The sequence below is a fragment of the Anopheles stephensi genome, chromosome 2, assembly GCF_013141755.1.
Source record: "Anopheles stephensi strain Indian chromosome 2, UCI_ANSTEP_V1.0, whole genome shotgun sequence".
NCBI classification, from domain to species: Eukaryota; Metazoa; Arthropoda; class Insecta; order Diptera; family Culicidae; genus Anopheles; species Anopheles stephensi.
The window spans coordinates 27034438-27054295 of NC_050202.1; the positions used below are offsets into that span (position 1 = coordinate 27034438).

At 42.0% G+C, this 19858-nt stretch overlaps 1 protein-coding gene across 7 annotated transcripts; it reads right to left on the reverse strand.

Moving 5' to 3' along the window:
• Window positions 1–55: 55 nt before the first annotated feature.
• Window positions 56–19788, reverse strand: LOC118505990 (cholinephosphotransferase 1). Of its 7 annotated transcripts, none has more exons than XM_036042562.1 (7): window positions 18853–19784; window positions 15564–15963; window positions 12543–12671; window positions 5835–5993; window positions 5600–5764; window positions 5458–5539; window positions 56–1106 (listed from the first exon to the last, which is right to left on the reverse strand). In XM_036042562.1, exons 1-7 carry the CDS (start codon window positions 19062–19064, stop codon window positions 919–921), a joined length of 1335 nt encoding a protein of 444 aa, XP_035898455.1. In that variant the 5' UTR covers window positions 19065–19784; the 3' UTR covers window positions 56–918. The 7 variants fall into 7 exon arrangements, with proteins under 7 accessions (XP_035898455.1, XP_035898450.1, XP_035898449.1 ...); XM_036042557.1 differs by lacking the exon at window positions 12543–12671 and adding an exon at window positions 11504–11635 and having other exon boundaries at window positions 304–1106; window positions 5398–5539; window positions 18853–19788; XM_036042556.1 differs by lacking the exon at window positions 12543–12671 and adding an exon at window positions 10447–10581 and having other exon boundaries at window positions 304–1106; window positions 5398–5539; window positions 18853–19787.
• Window positions 19789–19858: the final 70 nt, after the last annotated feature.

The following is a 19858-nucleotide window of genomic DNA, read 5'->3' on the forward strand; positions in this document are numbered from 1 at the left end:
GCAGCGTTTTCTTTCCCGTTCATTCAGCCGGCTCTTCGATGCAGATCCGTCAGCATTATAATCACGCAATCGTTTCGTTTTTTTATTGCTTCACCTTCACTGCCGCCATTTAAACGCCAAAACCGCGTCGCGGGTCCACATAATTCATAAATTCTAGTAGCTTTCACTTCACAACTCTACCCACTATATATAAATATACCTCCTAAACAGTTCTGGCTCCTTCCTGGTATGCGCCCAGCCTGAGTGTGGGCCTGATGCTTATCCCGAAAGACACATCCGCCTCTGTTGGGCAGTACGGGGGGGTTTTTTTTGTTTGTTAGCATTTTACTAGTGGTTTGGTCAAACCAGCTGCTGCTTCCACACGCTTGGTTCGTTTGCTCCTAGTCCCTCTTAGTTCTAAGCATTGTCTTTTAGTTGTCTTATCGTCCACCAATGCGGAATACACTAATAAATCTACTCAATCTCTTCTGGGGGTACGGGTACGGGGCTGTTCCCAAATCGTTCGTTTGGGTTTTGTGATGCCCGGTTTCCATGCTACTAACATTCTACACCGCCACCGCCTTCCAACTTCATTAAACTTCATTAACAGGGTGGTATGAACTTCAAAGTGTTGTTGCATTAAATCGCCCCGTGCCATCATCGTGTACAAATCGGTTGAATGTTGGGTTTAGTTTGTTTCGAGACTGACTGACTTCTTATCCGTTACGCGGCTAGTCGAAACGCTAGATCTATACTAAAAAGCACACTTTTAACGCCAGGTAACAGTTTTGGTACTGAAAGCGTTACGGAACCGTGCTACCAGCAGGCGCCGTTCCAATCCTGGCAAGTGAGAAACCATCACCAACCAACCAACAAACCATTCCAAACTTTTCCTACGCGAGGATATCTATACCGTCCCTTGCATTGGTGCGGATACTCTCAAACACGGTGCGGTTTGCGAGGCGACGAGTTCGGTGTAATCCGCGGGCTGGAGCTGCTATCCTCCGATGCAGATCGAAGACCCATCGCCTGTGGTACGGTCAAGTTGCGTACGGGCGTCGTCGGATACGAGCGTCGGTTGTTGTTGATGGATGACTGCTGCTGCTGCTGGTCTAGTTCTTCCGTTTCTTTACGGAGTGGGGAGAAAGAAAAGATAGGTACGATTAATATTTCATCGGTGTAAAAGAAGCCATCTTAACCCAAAGTGATAGTACTAAACGATTCTAACTAAAACCACTACGTTACGCTATGAAGCAATGGATGGAAGTTGAATAAGAATATATGACATTTTGTGTTCGTCTGGTTACATTAACAAATAACGAATCAAACAGATACACGATAACACAGCGGAAGTACGAGTAGAGGAGGGAGGTATTCATTCCTTCCTTTCGATGTTGCTCATCATCGTCCTGTCGATCGGTACTGAGAACGCACAAAAACAACACACACACATATAGACTAAACACACAAGGACAATTTAAAGACGGCATCCGAGTTATTGGGATCCTGCTACTACTATAAAGAGGCGATGGTTTCGAGGTGACAATTATTATCCTAACTCTGTTAGTACTTAGTGAACGACAACGCAAATCATGCTCGAAATGCACCTAGATCTTTAGCTTAATTTGTGGCATTTTCTGGGCCAGTGGGCGATAGAACTCTCTAAGAATAGTTTGTGAAGTTTTAAAGCCTCTATTACGAAGACTAGTATCGTTACAGGGTTTCTCAGACCAGTTCAACGGTGTAACACTATAGTTCTGATTGTCAAACGCAAACGTCTTCACAAACGTCGGTAAAATGTCAGTTTGGTATTATGAATTTTCGCGTGGCTCAATCAGACGTTTAAAAATCGATGACAGATGCTTCTCATGCGGTGAGTAAAAAATCGCACTAGCTGTGCTAAACGGAGACGCGAGTTAGGCTGGTGGCACAGCTCCGTCGGATGCGTTTTTGTCGTCACGCGCTACGCAAGGTCTGGCACAGCTCTTCTGATTTTACCTTACGATTTCACACTGAATTTGACATATGAACATAACCAACACATTTGCATCATCAGATTCGTAAGGTTATGTTTACTCACACCGGAATTAAGGAAAACATATTAATCGACCGTAATCCTTCCGTTCTGTGCGTAACAATACTTAAAAATCTCAAACTATCAACGTGATTGTTCATCAGCAATCAATCTAATAATCAATCATCTTTATCAATCAATCATCTTTATCAATCAATCATCTACGGAAATATCGTACGATAAATTCATCTATCAAATCCCATATAAAACCTTGCGTGAAAAACCGTACGATGGAGCTGTGCCATGAGCCTTAGACAATTTGCTAAAGAGAGGGCCCCCCCCCCACTCACGGCACTAACTTTTCACTACTGAGTTACCTTAAATTTAGGTAAAAGTTGAGCAAAAGTGTTAAAAACTGTTGTAATAATAATTTATTAAAATTATAACTTTTTTTAATTAATAAGAACGGCCTGACCGTATTGCTAATTATAAATTATTAATAAATAAAAAAATATAATAAAAAGTCTGAAAAAGATACCTTTTTGCGTAACTGAGTAGCAAAAATGAGTGCCCGTGAGTGGGGGGGCATCTATTCAGACTTAAGCCGACAAATTGTTTCCGTCAGCCGTGTTCAACGGTAGGTAGAATTTTGCGCGTGTTAAAATCACTTTTGGTACAGACGCCGACTTCAAAAGTCAAAGACTCGGATTAGCATTTTTATGCAGCTGAAATACAGTGTTACAATGATGAGCTGGCCTGAGAAACCCTGTACATCAAAAGGCACGATAGAAACATCTTTTGAAAAGCTAAAGCCCCCCTCTAACCAGTGCCACAAATAATGTTAAAAATCTAATTCCTAAAAATAAACACAATATTGTAACGTTTTCCTAACGATTTACAAAACAGACAAAAAATGGTTATCCTTTTAAAATAAAACCAAAAGTACCTAGTACAAAACTTGTGCACATCATATTCAATCCACAACGTGCTGGAAACGTTTAGTATAGTATAAAAACAAAATACAGGGTTTTCCAGTTGATAAGGCAATAGCGACCATTTTTATGAAGTCCTTAGATGAAATGGGGAAATCAAATGCCTTGTATTGTGATGTCCTCAGATGATGCTGTCATAGTAGCCGTTGATCTTACACGCATTAACCCGAGCGCTGAAAGGACGTGTACAATATCAACGGCTACTATGATGGTATCATGTCAGGACATTACACTAAAAAGTATTTGATTTCCCTGTCACACGAAGTCGTTCTACTAGCTTTGTTTGCCATTTCATTTAAGGAGCCTGCCATAAAAGTTGATGCTATTGCCTTATGAACTGAAAAACCCTGTAAGTAAGGAAAACGAAAACGAAAACAAACCACAGCGTTATGAAGCAGTCATTCAAAATCGTAAGTACAATATGAAAACCAACCACACAAGACACGCGACACGAAACACACACACACATAAGAAAAGGGACAAATAGGAAGATAAAGGATCTTAGTTTCTCGTTCATCGTTACTAACCTTTCGAGGTTTTAGTGTTTGGTTTTGGTTTGTTTAGCTAACTCTGCTAGCAAAATCGGTAACACAAAAATATGCTCTCTTCGTTATGTGACGTGTACATACATAGCAGTTGATTAATGGTTACATACAGAAGACGATTTGGTTTGTGCCCTGAAAAACACAGACACAGAAACAAACACACACAAACACACAGTCTCCCACGGGGGTGTGTTTGAGGAAGAGTTAGTTTTCTCCGACAAGAAGCAACACGTATCGATTCCCTTATTTGTTCTTTTTCCTGTATGCCACACGTATATTTTCCACGCTGGTTTTTTTTTGTATCCCGTTTTTTTCATTTGGCGTTATTATGATGCCGGTACATCACTCACACTTCCCCTGCTTGATCTACTACTACTTGCTGGGAGAAAAATGAACAAACCAAAAAGAAAACCAAACAAGTATTAATCACGATCACGCACGGTTTTCATTGCAATGGACAACGCGCGCGCACTCACTTATCATCCTACCCCGTATCCTGTCTTTTAAATAAACATATGCACGCACGACGACGCATGACTTGTGGCTTTCGAATTCATACAACGTAATTTACTGTACTTCTGTACCCTTTGCTGCTCAAACCTACAGTGGCATGGAGACATTTCTACATGCTTTGCTTGATATACTGTGCACACTCCGCACACACACACACAACCTTTTACGAATTGAAACGTTTCCCTCATACAGTTTCGACGCGACCAGTACGAAACGATCGTTCGATAAAAACACACACACACATATCCACCTCGTCGCTCCTTCCTTAAAAAGCTTTTCGCTATAAAAATATGTTCCAACAACATCACACAGCAACACACACACACTAGGACACTCACTGGGCGGGGGGGAGTGATGATGTTGTTATGGGGTTGCGAAAAAGGCTTTACAACGGGCATTCTAAGATGTGCAATATCTTCGTTTATCAACGCAATGTTTTAGTTCTCCTACCATAAACGCTCCTATACACACATCTTTCTTCTCTCGCTCGGTCTTTTTTGTTTTGGTCTATCCATACTAATTCATTGATCGCTAATTTACGCGTGTCCTACTTAAACGGCATCGTCATACGCGCTGCTACACTAATATGCGTGTATGCCTTTTTGTTTTAGTGTTCATCCACGATACAATCAGTACCTATCCAAAGTGAGTGAGCAAAACCCATGTTCGGGCATATGGTTGGGTGGGTTCATCCCGGCACGAGCAACAAAATATTAACAAAACACATAAGGACAAAAAACAACCGAAACACATAGGCACACAACAATATAACAACTCCTTACGTTAGAACCGAAGATACGATATCAAGGGTGCAGAGGAAGCTAGCACGAACGGAAGATATATTTTTTTTATGGTTAATAGTGGGCAACGGGAGCAGTTAGACAACGAATTATCGATAGACGATAAAACCACATTTATAGGGGACAGATACGGGGACTCGCACGGTCGGCAGCAGCGCCTCCTTCTCGACCCTGGTAACAAATGCCGAGCGCTTCAATGCGGATCCTTGTGATCGCCTGTTGCGAGTTTAACAGTGTGTCAGTAAAGCTTATCTGATTTGCCTTATCGTTTCCCGTGCCGCTCATTCGCCCCCCTCCTTTTGTTGTTTCTCTACTCTACTTTTGTTCGAAGCTGATATTCTTTAGCACCATCCACAGCTCCCTTCCCACAAAAAAAAAAAAACATAAAACATCCACCATCCGTGTGCGCCCATTCTCCTCCTCTCACTGATGCAAGCCGGTGGAGGAGTTTTGCTTTCGGCTGCCGGCTCGCGTTTGCTTTCGGTTGACCGTTTGCTGCTGCGAGGAGGACTGCTGCTGTTGCAGGTGGTGGTTATTGGTTAAACTATGCGTACCGTTTTTGTTATCGTGACTGTGATGATGGTTGTGGTGGTGATGGTGTGGAGGGTTCGTACCTTGTGATGTCATGACCGGCTTCGGTGGGTAGGGTATGCGGAAGAGTTCAATCTTCAGGTAGTCACAAATTTCCAGGCACACCTGCACAATCGAAGAATGCGTTAGACTGCTTCAAGCGGCGTACAACTATGCCTGACTCACCTGACCACAGTATCGTATCAGATCGATGGTGCACCACAGCAAACAGAACCACAGCACGTAGTATTCGGGGAGAAAGCTGTTGAAGTACTGATTGAGAAACAGACACAGCGGTCCAATCAATCCCCAGTCAAGGTACTCCAATTCGCTCTTGGTCATGTGGGCGACCTACAATGAAGGACATTAAATTAAATTTAAAAAGAGGCTCCCAATAAAGCAAGTAATGCTATCCACTTACCACCAACCGGTTCGTCACCTTGGCCGTGATCATCCCGAACGCCATTATGTACAGGGCGGGATGATTTTCGTAGATCTGGTCCGTCGACTTTTGCGAGATCACGTACGCCGGTACGACGACGAACAGGAACGGGATGATCGGTGACAGTACGCTCGTGCCCTATCGTTTGCAGGATTTAGTTTGATTTGTTTCGTTTGTTCGGGGTGGTACAACAGGTACGCGAACGTCCAAAAGGTGGTAGGTGGTAGTAGTGGTAGTAGTAGCGGTACCAGGGAGCCCAAAAAGGAAGGGACAGTGGTGGGCGATGCATCATAATAATAATGCAAGGGGTAGAATAAAAAAATACTCGATTAGTCCATCGTACAAGCGCGAACTCAGTAAATAGCAGTGAAAGGGAGGAACATGATTAGGGGACAAAAAAGAAAGGAAAGCACACACACACAAGTGTGATAGTTGTGATAGTGGTACGTGGGGAGAGAATTAGCAAGCATAAATATGTTAAGGAGGCAAGTTGGGGATGGAAACGTCCTTTTATTTCTTACAAATGTATGAGGCGCAAATGAATAGGCAAAAATGAACAATTTGTGTATCAATGTTGTGTTTTTCTAGCAACAAAAAAGTAGGGGAAAAAAACGAATGAAAATACTTTTGATAATGGTGTAAAAAGGGAGCTATGTTTTACAACAAACTAAGGCTAAGGAGTAGAATAGAGCGGCCACAAGTTGTACGGGGCGCAACTGCATGCAAGTTGTGTGGAAAATCACGGTGAAATGTGTGCATGACCATTTAGGACATAAAAGGAATTTTGAAACTAACCGTTAGTTATATAAATAGAATCTGTTAAAAGTTATTACTCTATTTGCCATGAAGAAAGCTTGTTTAAGTATTCATTAGACATTAACTTTTATTATTATTTTTATTAACTTTTTCAATATTTTTAATCTGTTTAACCATATTTTTACTCAATACTGATGCATATTTTTATAATTTTTAACAGAAAAAAATTAATTAATTTTGTGTATAAGTAGGTTTCAGTTAAATATTTTATGATCTTGCTCAAACGGTCCTAAAACTAGACGAAATAGGTATTTTTAGATATAATTTTTAGAAAAGAATTCAGATACACAACCTAATTAAAAAATTAGTTTATTAAGAATAATTTGAGCTCATACTTTTATAGAAAATTTTATAAAAAAATTTATTACACTTCACAACACCAAATAGGAATGTTTTAAACATTTTGTGTTTAAAACCAACTGTGAGTTAAAATGAAATTATTTTGTCCTATTCTCATCACGTTTCCCATTCCACTGTGCGCTTTCACAAAAGCTTGTGGCACTTTTCTACTCCTTAGCCCAAAACTAATAGGGTAGCTGCTCCAGTTTTCGTCAGGTCGGCAAAAATAGCAAAATTATGGGAAAAATCGCAAAAGAAATGATCTTTCAACTACTTTTAAAGGAATACATCATCATTTAGCAAACTAGAGCTTAAAAAAATTGGGGTTTCAATTTTCTGAAAAATAAAATTAGTTTAATAGCAATACGGCCAGGCCGTTCTTTATGACTAAAAAGAGAAAAATTAGTTTAAAATTTATTCAAAGCTCATTGAGAATTTAAAAATCCAATAAATGATTGTTTTTTCACTTTAAAGGCTGCCGAAAATAGGTACATGTTAAATGTTGATTTTTGACAGCTCAATCCAGTGCAATTTCAGAGCGATTTTCGAGAGACGTCAAAATCTGGCAGTTTGATATCCAAAATGGGCAACATAAAATTAATTGTTTAACTACTTTCTATCAAGAATTTAAGCAAAGTAAGAGTAGAAAATTGTTTAAAATATTTTTATTTGACTAATTACACCTTTTCGAGTGTATCAAATCGTGCATTCGCGATGCCGAAAAGAGGAACACAGCCTGCCCAAAATAGGAGCAAAACTAATGTTTGCATTTTTACTAATATTTCTACAAAACTGGGTTAAATCAATAAATTGTTAGTGCTGAAACATTCTTTGATAGCTTTACAACCAAAATAATACCAACTAAAATTCAAAATTATTAAGTTTAATAATTGTCTTTGTATTTTTTTTCTGATCAGCTGCACACTAACGTGCCGAAAACTGGTACAGTAGTTACCCTAGCAGAACACATTCAAAATCACAAAAGCAACATTTGTTATTTACACCATCCTTTATTTGTGGCTCAAACAAACAGTGTAATGCAATACGAATGATACGAATGGTAATGAAAACTGCCAATGGTGTAGGGCGAATGGCGTATGGCGGGCAGGTTATTAAGGGACTGTTCGGTAAACTAAATTACTCAAATAGGAGAGGAAAATGGGATTTGCTGTAGCCTAAATTATTGCCTTTTCAGATAGCACTTTTGTTTCTCCTAAACCCGTAAAACAACGCCGTCTCCTTTGTCAACCGTGTCAGTAGAGTTCAATTAGGGGGAGGGGGTTTGTTCGTTTGTTTGTTTATTGCTCAAAGCATGGTTAACTCTCAACGGTTATAAGTATGACATGTCCATTGTATAATGTTGTGAGTCCAGTTAAATTTTAACCTTTGTTCGTATTAGTCGTTTCCGGAACCAAGTCATCAGCTAGTGGCAAAAGTTAGCAGCTAAAAATGCCGTTTCAAAACCGTCACACTCAAACCTAACACACCCGTTGGGTAAGCAAATTTATAGCGCAAAGCTTCGTGAAAAAATCTAACGACCAAGCAGCAATTCAAATTATTTGTCAGCGTGTTTCGTGTCTTGGACCGTAAACTATTGCGGAGGGACATCTCTAACGTTTCGCGCGGCGCCTTCACTTCGAACCGCCATCGATCACAGCTTCTTGATTGGCGAAAGGTCAACAATAAATTGGTTTACCGTATGAAAATTGAATTGGTTACATTAACCTTCCCCGTTTGGACAGGCATATGGGTACGTTGCAAGCTTACGCATGGAACACCGGTATGGAAAATAGTTTAATTGATGAACAACGAATAAGAAATGATGATTGAATTCTAACTTATGTACCATTTAAATTACAACAAACTTGCAACAACTAAAAGGTAATACAAGAATAAATATTGTTTAACGTGTGCAATGATATATTCTTTACAGCAACGCCATATTTTAATGCTCTGGGCAAATAGACGATCGACATGAGAGAAAAAAAACGATTTAAGTAAAATAACATCACGATAAAAGAAAAACAGATAAATAATTGTATATTTTTACAGGTCAGAAACAAGCACTAGCTGTAACACTGGTTTTTTTAAACTAAATTTTCAATATTTCTCTTATGAGTTATGCTTTCCGTAGTTATGCCGCTAGATTTTGCTTTAAATATTTTTAAAAAAACATTTTTATGTAAAATTCTAACAAACACAATTTAAAAAAGTACTTCTGTTTTTGTATGGTAGTGACTAAAATTTTTCAAAATTTAGAAAATAAAACGAAAATTTTCTTTTAATATATTGAAGTAAAAACAAGGTTAGTTAAAACCACTGAAATCCAAACATTGGGTAAAAGACTCGAGAAGCCCCCCCCCTAGAATCTTTTGTGTGCAGCACTGTGGCCTGTCATTTTAGTTGTACAATGAGATTTCTGTATGGTCATAACTCGTTTGATATAAACATTGTGCATTGTTCCTAAATACTGTTCCTGGATAGCGAGTAGAGCATGATAATATACATTGGAAGAAGAGATTTGAAATGTTTTTTTTTTTTTATTTATAAAGAACGGCCTGGCCGTATTGCTGGATTTGAAATGTTATTATTCTAATATTTTCCTCCGTTTCGGAATATCAGCGCCCGTTAACAAGTATCCATCGAACCAATGTTCCGTTACAGTCCGGGAACACCGTGTATGTTGTAAGCCTGATTGACCCCTCCTAGCGTGACCAAAAATTATTACGTAGCTCCTGTAAGCCAATATAAATGGTCAGGATGGAGGGAGGGGGATTTAATGGAATAATAAGCAATATTTCATTCGACTTTATTCAACCATTTTTGACCACACTGAAAGCACACTGTGAAGCTTTCGCAACGTGTACTGCGGATTGCAGACATTCAGGCGTAAATCCTACAGTGCCTAACAAATTTTGTCAGGGGGGGGCCTTCTCGAGTCTTTTACCAAACATTGTATTGAAAAGAAAGGAGTAAGGTTTAAGCAACATCGAAAAGAGCATAAGAAACTTTTACATTCACCAACTGCCAGATAAATATAGCAAAAAGTTTTAGTTTCATTAACATCAATCAATTAGCAGTGAAAATGTTAATGCTATTTTCTGACCTGTAAAATCTAACAATTGGCAAACTATCAGCACACACCAAATACAACAACAAAAATCATAGCGACAGGACAATTTACTTCCATTTTGAGACACAACAAAAAAGAGCGAACCGGCACAAAATTAGCTTACGACAAATCGGGACGGACAGAAACAGCGACAATGAATTGCTGCTAACACACACACACACACATGTAGTAAGTTAAAAGGAGGTTAAAGTTATGGAAAAAGGACCAATCTAACACATCACGCATCAGCGCATACATTAACACGTTACACATATGTTAAGCACACGCACATACACACACACACACATAGATTAGTGGCCTTACAGCGACAGTTGATCCATTCTTGCCCACGCCACCGGTAAAGATAACGGCCGCGTTCTGATACGCGAGCAGCCCGAACACAAACACGGCAAAGTAGAGCGGGATCGTCTTTACATCGATGCCACCCATCAACGGTAGCTGTGTGTGTGGTTAGTGCGAGCGTTGTGCGATCGTTGTTGGGTTGAACCGTTGGGTGAGAGAAGGAAGGCGCAGCAGAAGGTAGTAGCGGTAGCGCACGTGTTGTTAAAAGGGTTCAAACGGGCGCGGGTTGGACCCCATCACAACAGAGAGAGGTGGAGTTGTAATTGATTGGTTAACAATTTTAAGCCAAAAAAAGGGGATTAGGTGTTTGTTTTAGGAAGGAAACAAAAACCCGAGTATTAGACGAGCACGGCGGAACAGAACGAAAACCGCGGCAGCAGGAAAGAGAGGAAAAGAAAAAGAAATAAACAAGAAGATTGGAAAAATGAGATAAAAAGAAAGAAACAAACAAAACTTGTTGATAAGTATAGTAAGCACTGTTGAGTAAGAAGTTTAAACGAGAATAATACAAATCGCCCTAGAGAATATATGTTATTTGGAGTAAGAGAGAAAAGAAAATGTGCAAATATATTTATAATCGAGGACCAAACAGGATCACCAAACACACGCAGCGTCGTTTGGTAAAACATTTTCAGTGTACAACTTCCATTTGAAGTTCAGTGTGTGACTGTTACCAACGTTACCTTGCTGGCCACACGCACCCAAAATCCCCAGACATCAAACCCAAACCTACCGTGGACCCTTCCAAATTAAAAAAGATAAGTGTTTCCCCGTGATCTGCAGCCTTTTTCCTGCATTAAGTAAACTCGCCGCCCAACATTAGTAGTATACTCGTGTGTTAGAACAATGATGTGAGGGTACAACATGATGGTTTGTAGTAGAATACATATTTAAAACAAGAATGACCGGTTAAGAAACCAAAAAAACAAAGGGGGTGGGATCGCAGGGAATTAGGAGACGCAGAAGAGATTTGCTTTAGTAGATAGAACAGCACATCAAAGATCAAGGGGATGCTTACAGCCACGGTGGACCCGTTCTTGCCTACGCCACCGGCGCGAAAACTCTGGCAGAAGGTGACGAACATTTGGATAAATCCGAACGTAAAGCCGGCACACACGGTATGGTTCCAGGTGCCACCGACGAGCGGTATCTATATGGGCAAAAGGGAGCGGCAAACGGGCGAAAAACGATTGCAAGAAAAAAAGACGAAAAGAAAGTAACAAACAAGAGAGAGAAAGAGAGAGAGAAAACAAACAGAAGAAAATGGAAAGCGGTTATAGAACAACAACACTCAAGATGATGAAAAAGATTAGACAAAAAAACACTGAAAAATTAAAAACACATTTAAGAGACATGATAAAAACAGAGGTAGTAAAGAGTTATCACAACACAGCTCCTTCAATTACGGGCATCATCCACTAGCAAACACATTACACGACGATAAACAGTTTTGCAAAACGGCATGCACAGCGATCGTCAACGGCGGATCCCCCTTACGCAGTCGGCCACCCCTTAACCCCACCATACAGTTTCCTCCCGACGACGATGACGACCGCAACAAAGAATGACATCAAACAACACAAACAGTTAAACAGATCGAAAAACATGCAGCAAGTCCACCCCGGGCAGGGTCATGCTTGGAAGGCGGGCGGGCGACACAACCAATAAACACGCATCGTGTAACATGCTAAGGATCGGGCGCTGATCAAGTCTCTTTCCGTTTTAGGTTGATTTCTTTCTGTCTACGTCATGCGAACTGTCCCTCTATAGGCATTCGATCAGTCATAAGAAGAATATATTGCTGGGGGTTTTTTGTTTGTTTCTGAGGAATTATGTAGTAGAAAACGTAATCGTCACTTCACGTGTGGTTCAGTAATAGAAAACAAGAAGGCGAAGGTATCGCTAAAAAAATGCTCGTCAAGAACATTTCTGGCAGCGCGAAAACGTTGAGTTGTAGGGAAGTTTGGTATAGTGGGGACGCAGTGTTATAAAGGGGGGGGGGGGGGGGGGAACTGAGAGAAGAGGAGGATTGTAGTGACGGGTGGGATAAAACTTACGGCGACCGTGGATCCGTTTTTACCGACACCGCCGGCCCGGATCACCGAGAAGAACTCCAACAGTGACCAGCCACCGCACAGGATGGTCATGATCGCCATCGTGCTCCACAGTTCGAACTGGCCGAAGATCTGTGCACACGAGGCATACGCAAAATTCATTCATTCATTCCGGGAAGAGTGTATCAGGGTTAGGTGGTGGTAAGGTTTTCGGTAGACGAGTTTGGAAAGAGATGGTTTAAGAAAATAGAGAGAGAGAGAGAGAGAAGTTTATCATTATTGAACACGCTGATGAATCGATGCATGGGGAGGGGGGGGGCCTGATGTTACGATTATCTCCAGGTGTGTCGATAAGGAACTGTAGATTGTATTAAATACACATTTTAGGCCGGGAAAGCAAAGTAGTTGAATGTGGACCGCAACAAAAAACTGTTCAAGGAAAAGGGTATGCGGCAACTCAGGTAACGATTGTGAGATCTTAATCATTCAGCGATTTTTCATGACCCTCTGGCCTCTAGCATTTCAGAAATGCCCAAAACAGTCTTATCATTCTTCCCAGGCACTACAACCTCCAGAGGCTTCGGCCCTCCATTTCTGACCTTCTAGACTTGGTGATGCCGCGTAGCTGGATAGCCGGTCCTCACTACGCGGGGAATGGTTCGGATGGGATTTGAATCTCGGTCCTGCCGCGTGAAGGAACCGAACCGGAACCGGGAACCGGGTATTGAAGACTTAGTGGAGAACGGAAGATATCATTGTCTTATATTTTGCTCTTTGGCACTAAAACCTCGAGAGTTCTCGGCCTGCCATTTCTGACTTTCTGTGACTTGATTTTACTCGTTTTAAGAAACGAACGAGATCTTAAAGACCGAAAGACCCCATAAATAAATTAAATTTAAAAAAGTATATCCATAGCTGGACAGTCAAGTCCTGCGTACGGAGAGACGATCTGGATGGGCCCCAAGTCCTGCCGTTATAGCCTCGGTCACCGAACCGCCCCACTAACTCATGATACAATATCTCCACAATTCTCAAGAAAGACAAAAACTTATCATGGGGGACATATTCCAGCTTCTCAGCAGTTTTGTGCGTATCCCAACTGATCTCAGCAATGACCAATCAGTTGGGGCAACATTCGGGCAAACCTCTAGTGAAGGGTCCTAAACCAATGCTTTATTTCTGTCTCTCTAGACGAAATAAGAACCGATCGTTAAAATTTCTGAAAGTGCTGAAAACAATGCCAACCATGGAAAAAGTCCTCGATATCTGCAAGGGGTTGCAAGGAAATAAGAGGTCTATAATTTTGTTTCACAATCTTGGAATTTCGTTTCGACACACCCGGAGAATCTGCACATCAAACATGTTTTATGGTTTGCTTTTCATTTGTGTATTTTACACTCCAAATCTGGTGAAAGTGAAGGAAACTTTAAGCGCATTCACGTACTATTCTACAAGTTTTTTTGCTTTATGATATAGTTTTTTAGCACTCCAGCATCACCAATAGGGGATGTAGTTTTGTTGATTTCAAACAGAGCGATTATTTACGTCGGACACATGGTAACATTTTATGATTTATCGTTAACATTGCACAAAGCACACATTAAAAGGCATTATTGGACATAGTTTTATGTAAATTCAAAAACCTGATACAGGATGAAAACTCACTAAAAAGCATTTGCAAATTACGCAAATAAGGCTCATTCCAAAATTGCGCACAGTGACTTAGTCTAAATTGTACCGATTGTCGGGAACAATTGTACTGATTGACATCTTTCCTTTACACGAAAGAGTGGAAGAAAAGCGCTCTTGCGCTGATAACACCGACCGACAGCGCTCAACCCCAATCAAACATGCGGTTCTACTACGGTCAGCAATAACCATGCTCATAAAGGCTGCGCAGCACATTCACACATTCAATTTGACCACTAAATCGAACCACTCCTCCTCTCGGCAGTGGGTTGAGCCACACGTATCTTAAGCATTTGGCGTAGCCGTCGTACTTCCTTCTTATCATGTTGCATTATCGAAAAGCGCCATCGGACCATTCGAGGCGAATGATAAGCCACGAAGAGAAAAAGAGCAAAAACCCATCCCCCCAAAAACGGAAGCCCACCATCGCCTTTGGGGTGCCTTTTGGGGGGGGGAAAGACCACCAAAATGAGTAATAAGACAGGTTGAAGAAAACCAGCAACCGTCCGATGTGGTGGAAGATTCGTGTTTATGTGCGTGCGTACGTTAGTGGAGTTACAGGTCCGCTTCGGTGTGTACTTTGAACACGTACTGCGCGATACGATGCGTCGACGCTTCACGCGCAAAGATTGTGGCGGTCGGTCCCCGTTGCCCAACCGCCCAAACACACATAGGCACAGCAACAACCACATCACGCCATGTGCGCTCGGACGCGTAATATATCTAGAGCAGCAGCGTGCGGTTGGGAAGGGGGATTTTGATTGTGCGACTATGGGAGCGTTCGCTACACACCTGCAATACACATTTGCATAATGTGAGAACGAAAAATAAAAATGCATCCATTACAATGCACTCGAAACAACCCCATCAGCCCCATATTATCGGTGCTGTCGAGCTTTGCAAAACCCGAATCAAAATCGACAAGATATGGTCGATCCGTTTCGAACATTTTTATCTTACTTTCGTTCGCCAAAAAAAAAAAAAACACGCAACACCATCGTCCTGGTCTGCACAGCAGACCCGGTAGCAATTGTAGCTAATAAAGTGTAGGTGCAATTTGTGCTATCACATCACCCCCAACCACATTCGCATATCCAGCTAATAGACGGCCCGAGAGTCAAGGCCCAATCAATCAAGGGTGAGATCATGGCCACCTTGCCGTGTTCCGGATCGTTCCGGACCAACGTTGAGACCTTTCCGTCCAGCTTAAAGGCGGATCACGAGCGTTGTTCGTAGACGGACCTATAACCGCTGCTGCTGTTAAAACTCTTATGCTGAAAGGAAGAAATTAGTGTTCCGTTGTCTCGCCACCCAGCTGCAGCTTCTCTAGCTTACCTTTGTCATCCAGATCGATGGACCAAACACAGCCGATATCATGTGAATGCCGATGATCGTACACTGTGCCTCGGTAACGTCGATACGACCGAAGCGCAACGTGCCGGACACGTACGTTTGCCAGTGCGCACAGTAGAACAGCGTCATAGCGCAGAAGCACTGGAAAAACATCCACCCCGGGTAGTAACCAAGCTGGACGGAGATGCACGCCGACAGGGCGACGAAAACCGTCGATATCGAGTCGCAGCCGTGATCGAACAGTTCGCCCAGCGGCGAGGACGAGTTGGTTCGGCGTGCCTGCTTTCCATCGATCGCGTCCAGGCTTTGGTAGATGAAAAGCCCGATGCCGCATAGGGCCGAAGCCCATCTGGGTGGTTCCTCCCGGCCGGTTGGGCTGAAGCTGCAATGGCACCGCAAGAAATGGGAACATTAGGAAGACATGAAGGTAAACAAGGTCACACACACGTGTGTGCGTCATCGTTGGTTATATGCATCCAAGCGGCATGAAGCCACTTAGTTGCGGCTTATCGCACTTGTTTATATGGATTGCTCGTGCGGTGGTCATTTTTTATAACGTGGATAGCCCACTCGAGGTTGGCAAATTTTAATACGTTGAACATACGTTAGGATATTAGGTACAGCTGATTTTGTAGGCGACTGTAGTACAGGGGTTTCGGAATGAATTATTGTATGAGGACGAAGGTGAAGTTTCATAATTTCTGGTAGAAGTGGACTTTGGAAAACTGGACAAAAAGTCAATAGTACACAAAACACCGACACTTATAGGCCTATTACACGTGGTAATTTTGTTTGGAATCATTCCGGAATTTCGCTGTCAAAGCGATTTTCATAATGTATAATTAGATTTTATACAATTTTTCACATTTATCCAAACATTCAATTAAACTTTAGGTATCTCAGTAGCTGAAAGTAAGTGTCCGTGATTTGGGAAGTCTTTATCGAGACTTAAGCCCAAGATTTTATTATTGGCTTAATTAATATTTAGTTTTATCCAATAAAGGTAAAAGACTCGAGATGGCCCGCCCCCCCCTGACAAAATTTGTTAGGCAATGTAGGATTTACGCCTGAATGTATGCAACCTGCGGTACACGTTGCGAAAGCTTCACAGTGTGCTTTCAGTGTGGTCAAAAATGGTTGAATAAAGTCGAATGTAATATTGCTTATTATTCGATTCAATCCCCCTCCCTTTATCCTGACCATTTATTTTGGCTTAAAGGAGCTACGTAATAATTTTTGGTCACGCTGCGAGGGATCAATCAGGATTACAACGTACATTGGTTCGATGGATACTTGTTAACGGGCATAGATAGTCAGAAAAGGACGAAAAATAAGAATAATAGCATTTCAAATCACATGTTACAATGTATATTATCATGCTCTACTCGCTGTATTAAGGAACAATGCACAATGTTTATATCAAACGAGTTATGACCATACAAAAATCCCACTGTGCAATAATAATGACAGGCCACAGTGCTGCACACAAAAGATTCTAGGGGGGGCCATCTCGAGTCTTTTACCCCAATAAATATTAGCAAAGAGTTTGAAAAGTAGCTTCGGTTCGGTGGTCTTCACACAGCAGGACCACAGCAGGGGGGTTCAAATCCCATCCAGACCGTCTCGCCGTACGCAAGGCTGACTACTTTTCTACGGGTAAAATTAAGTCACAGAAAGCCAGAAATGGCAGGCCGAGACCTCTCGAGGTTGTAGTGCCACCGAAGAAGAAGAAGAAGGAGTTTAAAAAACTCCTGTCCTTAAATACCTACTCAAGTGTACATGCAAAGCGTACTCTCAAAAAATTAAAAAAAAAATAATTTAATTTCAATTCGAAGAACCCTGCAGTTATTTTTTCTTTGAAGATTTAGGTTAAAAAGACTGTGATCGAGTATGGAATCTTATTGCATTGAATTGATGCTTCCTTTTACGTTCATACACTATTAAAACAATCGTTTGTGTATTATATGTTGTATTATATCAACACAACCAAATTATTAAAAAAATATAGTTTCGTTTATCAGGCATTTTCCTTTCACTCCTACAATAATAAGGAAATTTAAATGACGCTAATAAAAAAAATGCTTCTACTTCACATAGTGCCCAACTCTCAACAAACATAGAAAAGTATGATTTCAGATTGATATGGAAGGTATAAAGTGTCTCGATAATGCTACGACAAACAAGAGGCAACAAAAAACCTCAACAATCGACAGAAAAGTGATAATCTGTTATCTACTTGAACTTACGCATCAAACTAATTGACTTTTCCCCCAAAACCATCTCCAAATTCGACGCAATCCAGTCGCACTCAAGTACTGTGAGTCAACTTAACTTTCCCCATGTTGCTTCTTCATCCTACCGTGGGGCTGGTGCGTGTACTTTTCGTTTCAACAAACCAATTCCGACCAGCAAAAAGTTTGCGCGTTTCGAAGCTTGCGGTGTGGAATTTTCTTACATAAAAAATAGTAACCATTTAGCAATACGGCCAGGCCGTTCTTTATGAATAAAATAGTAACCATTTCGTTTCCTTGGAAACGCACAGCACACCACGGAACGGCAGCAGGTGGGGAGCGTAGTGCAGCAAATTGCAAGTCTTTCCCGTATGAAAATTATCAAAAAATATTAAATTCAAAATATGCAACGGCACGCTACCCGAGCTAGGAGCTTCGTGATCGCGATCAGTTCCTTACGAGGTGAGTAAAACCCACCCAACTCACGGAAGAAATTGTTCGCGTTGTTTGCCCATCAAGCTCACTACAAACTGACTGTGTGAAGAGTGAAGCAAATATTAAATTGCACAAATAAAAAGTCCATCCCTGTTGAACCATGACGCGGCCAAAACCAACCCCATCTACAAGTGCGTTCCTCGAGGCGTAGCACAAGGGTATAATACTACACTACTACCCTTTTGCAAAGTGCGGCCTGTCTGTCTGCCTTCATTCGGTTCGGTTCATTTTCATACTGCTTTCCCGTTACCGTGGCGCAGACTTCTTACCGTCTTCCCGTGTTGCTTCTCGGTTTATCTGGCAATGATATACTTCGCGAAATTACATAATTGCCACTACGCCTCTAGACCTCGTGCTAACCACCCGACTCTCCCCCATGCCCCTACGTGCCCTTTCCTCCCACTGGCTGTACGCGTGTGTGTCCCCGATTTGTCTCCTCTCTTCTTTACAAAGATGTGCGCGAAGATTGGCCCTTACCTCGAAGGACAGCATGAGAAAAAAGATATAAATGAATCGTCTGTTTGCGATGCGGCAGGGTTACTTACGAGATCAGAATTAGCGTAGTGATGATGTTGATCAGCAGGCCCACGATCGTGATGAGATTTGGGGCTAACCACAGCGGTACCTTCGACACGAGCCAGCACCACCATGGTTGCAGGAACGGATCCATCAGGCTAACGTTGGTGCAGGAATATTTGTGGTCATACAGCTTCTTGAGCTGCGCCGGATGCAGCAGCTTTTGCTTGTAGAAATGCATTGTGGACCGTTTCTTGTATTCACCCGAGACGTTAGCAAGGGACTATACACACACAGTCGGCCTTTTTTTTCGTGGAACAAAAAATGAAAACAATACACCAACTGACAGTTGCTGGTTGCGATGGGCAGGCTTTGGATTCACCCTTGGATACACCGCGCACTGAACGGGAAGTGGAACAATTTCACACCAATCTTCTCACTGAACTTTTCGCCAATTTCTTCGCCACCGCTACAATACCACACACTTCTTCCGCCGTATGTATCTCACTCGCAATCACGGAACGGATAACGTACCCGCGACACTACACATTCAAACGGCGCCCAGCATCACTTGGTAGAGCGGTGAAATTTTTCCCTCACCGTGACCGTGAATCACCCGAACGGATGTAGCACAGGTAGCAAAGGCCAGCTTCGCAACTTCCCGCAAAACGTACAAAAAAGAAAACCCGCACTGCTTCTCCCCGTCAGCAGCACCGATACCGATGACGGGTGAAAGTATCACGCACGGGCAGAATGGCCTGTTGCCTGTCTGGTAGCAACCTTCTCGTTATTCTAACTCGGTATCCGAATGCCACAGGACAAAGGAAAACGGAACACCGCCAATATCCGTACCACTCGGAACAATAATCGCGCGATTCCACCGCAGCCCGATACAGCGAGCTGTGGAACGGTTTTTACGTATGAGACTTCTCGCAAACTGCACGCACACCACAATCTATCACGCGATTTTCCCCTCCATTGAACTGCGGTTGACGAGTGTCGATCTATTGTCAAAATGACAGCTTCCCCACAAGG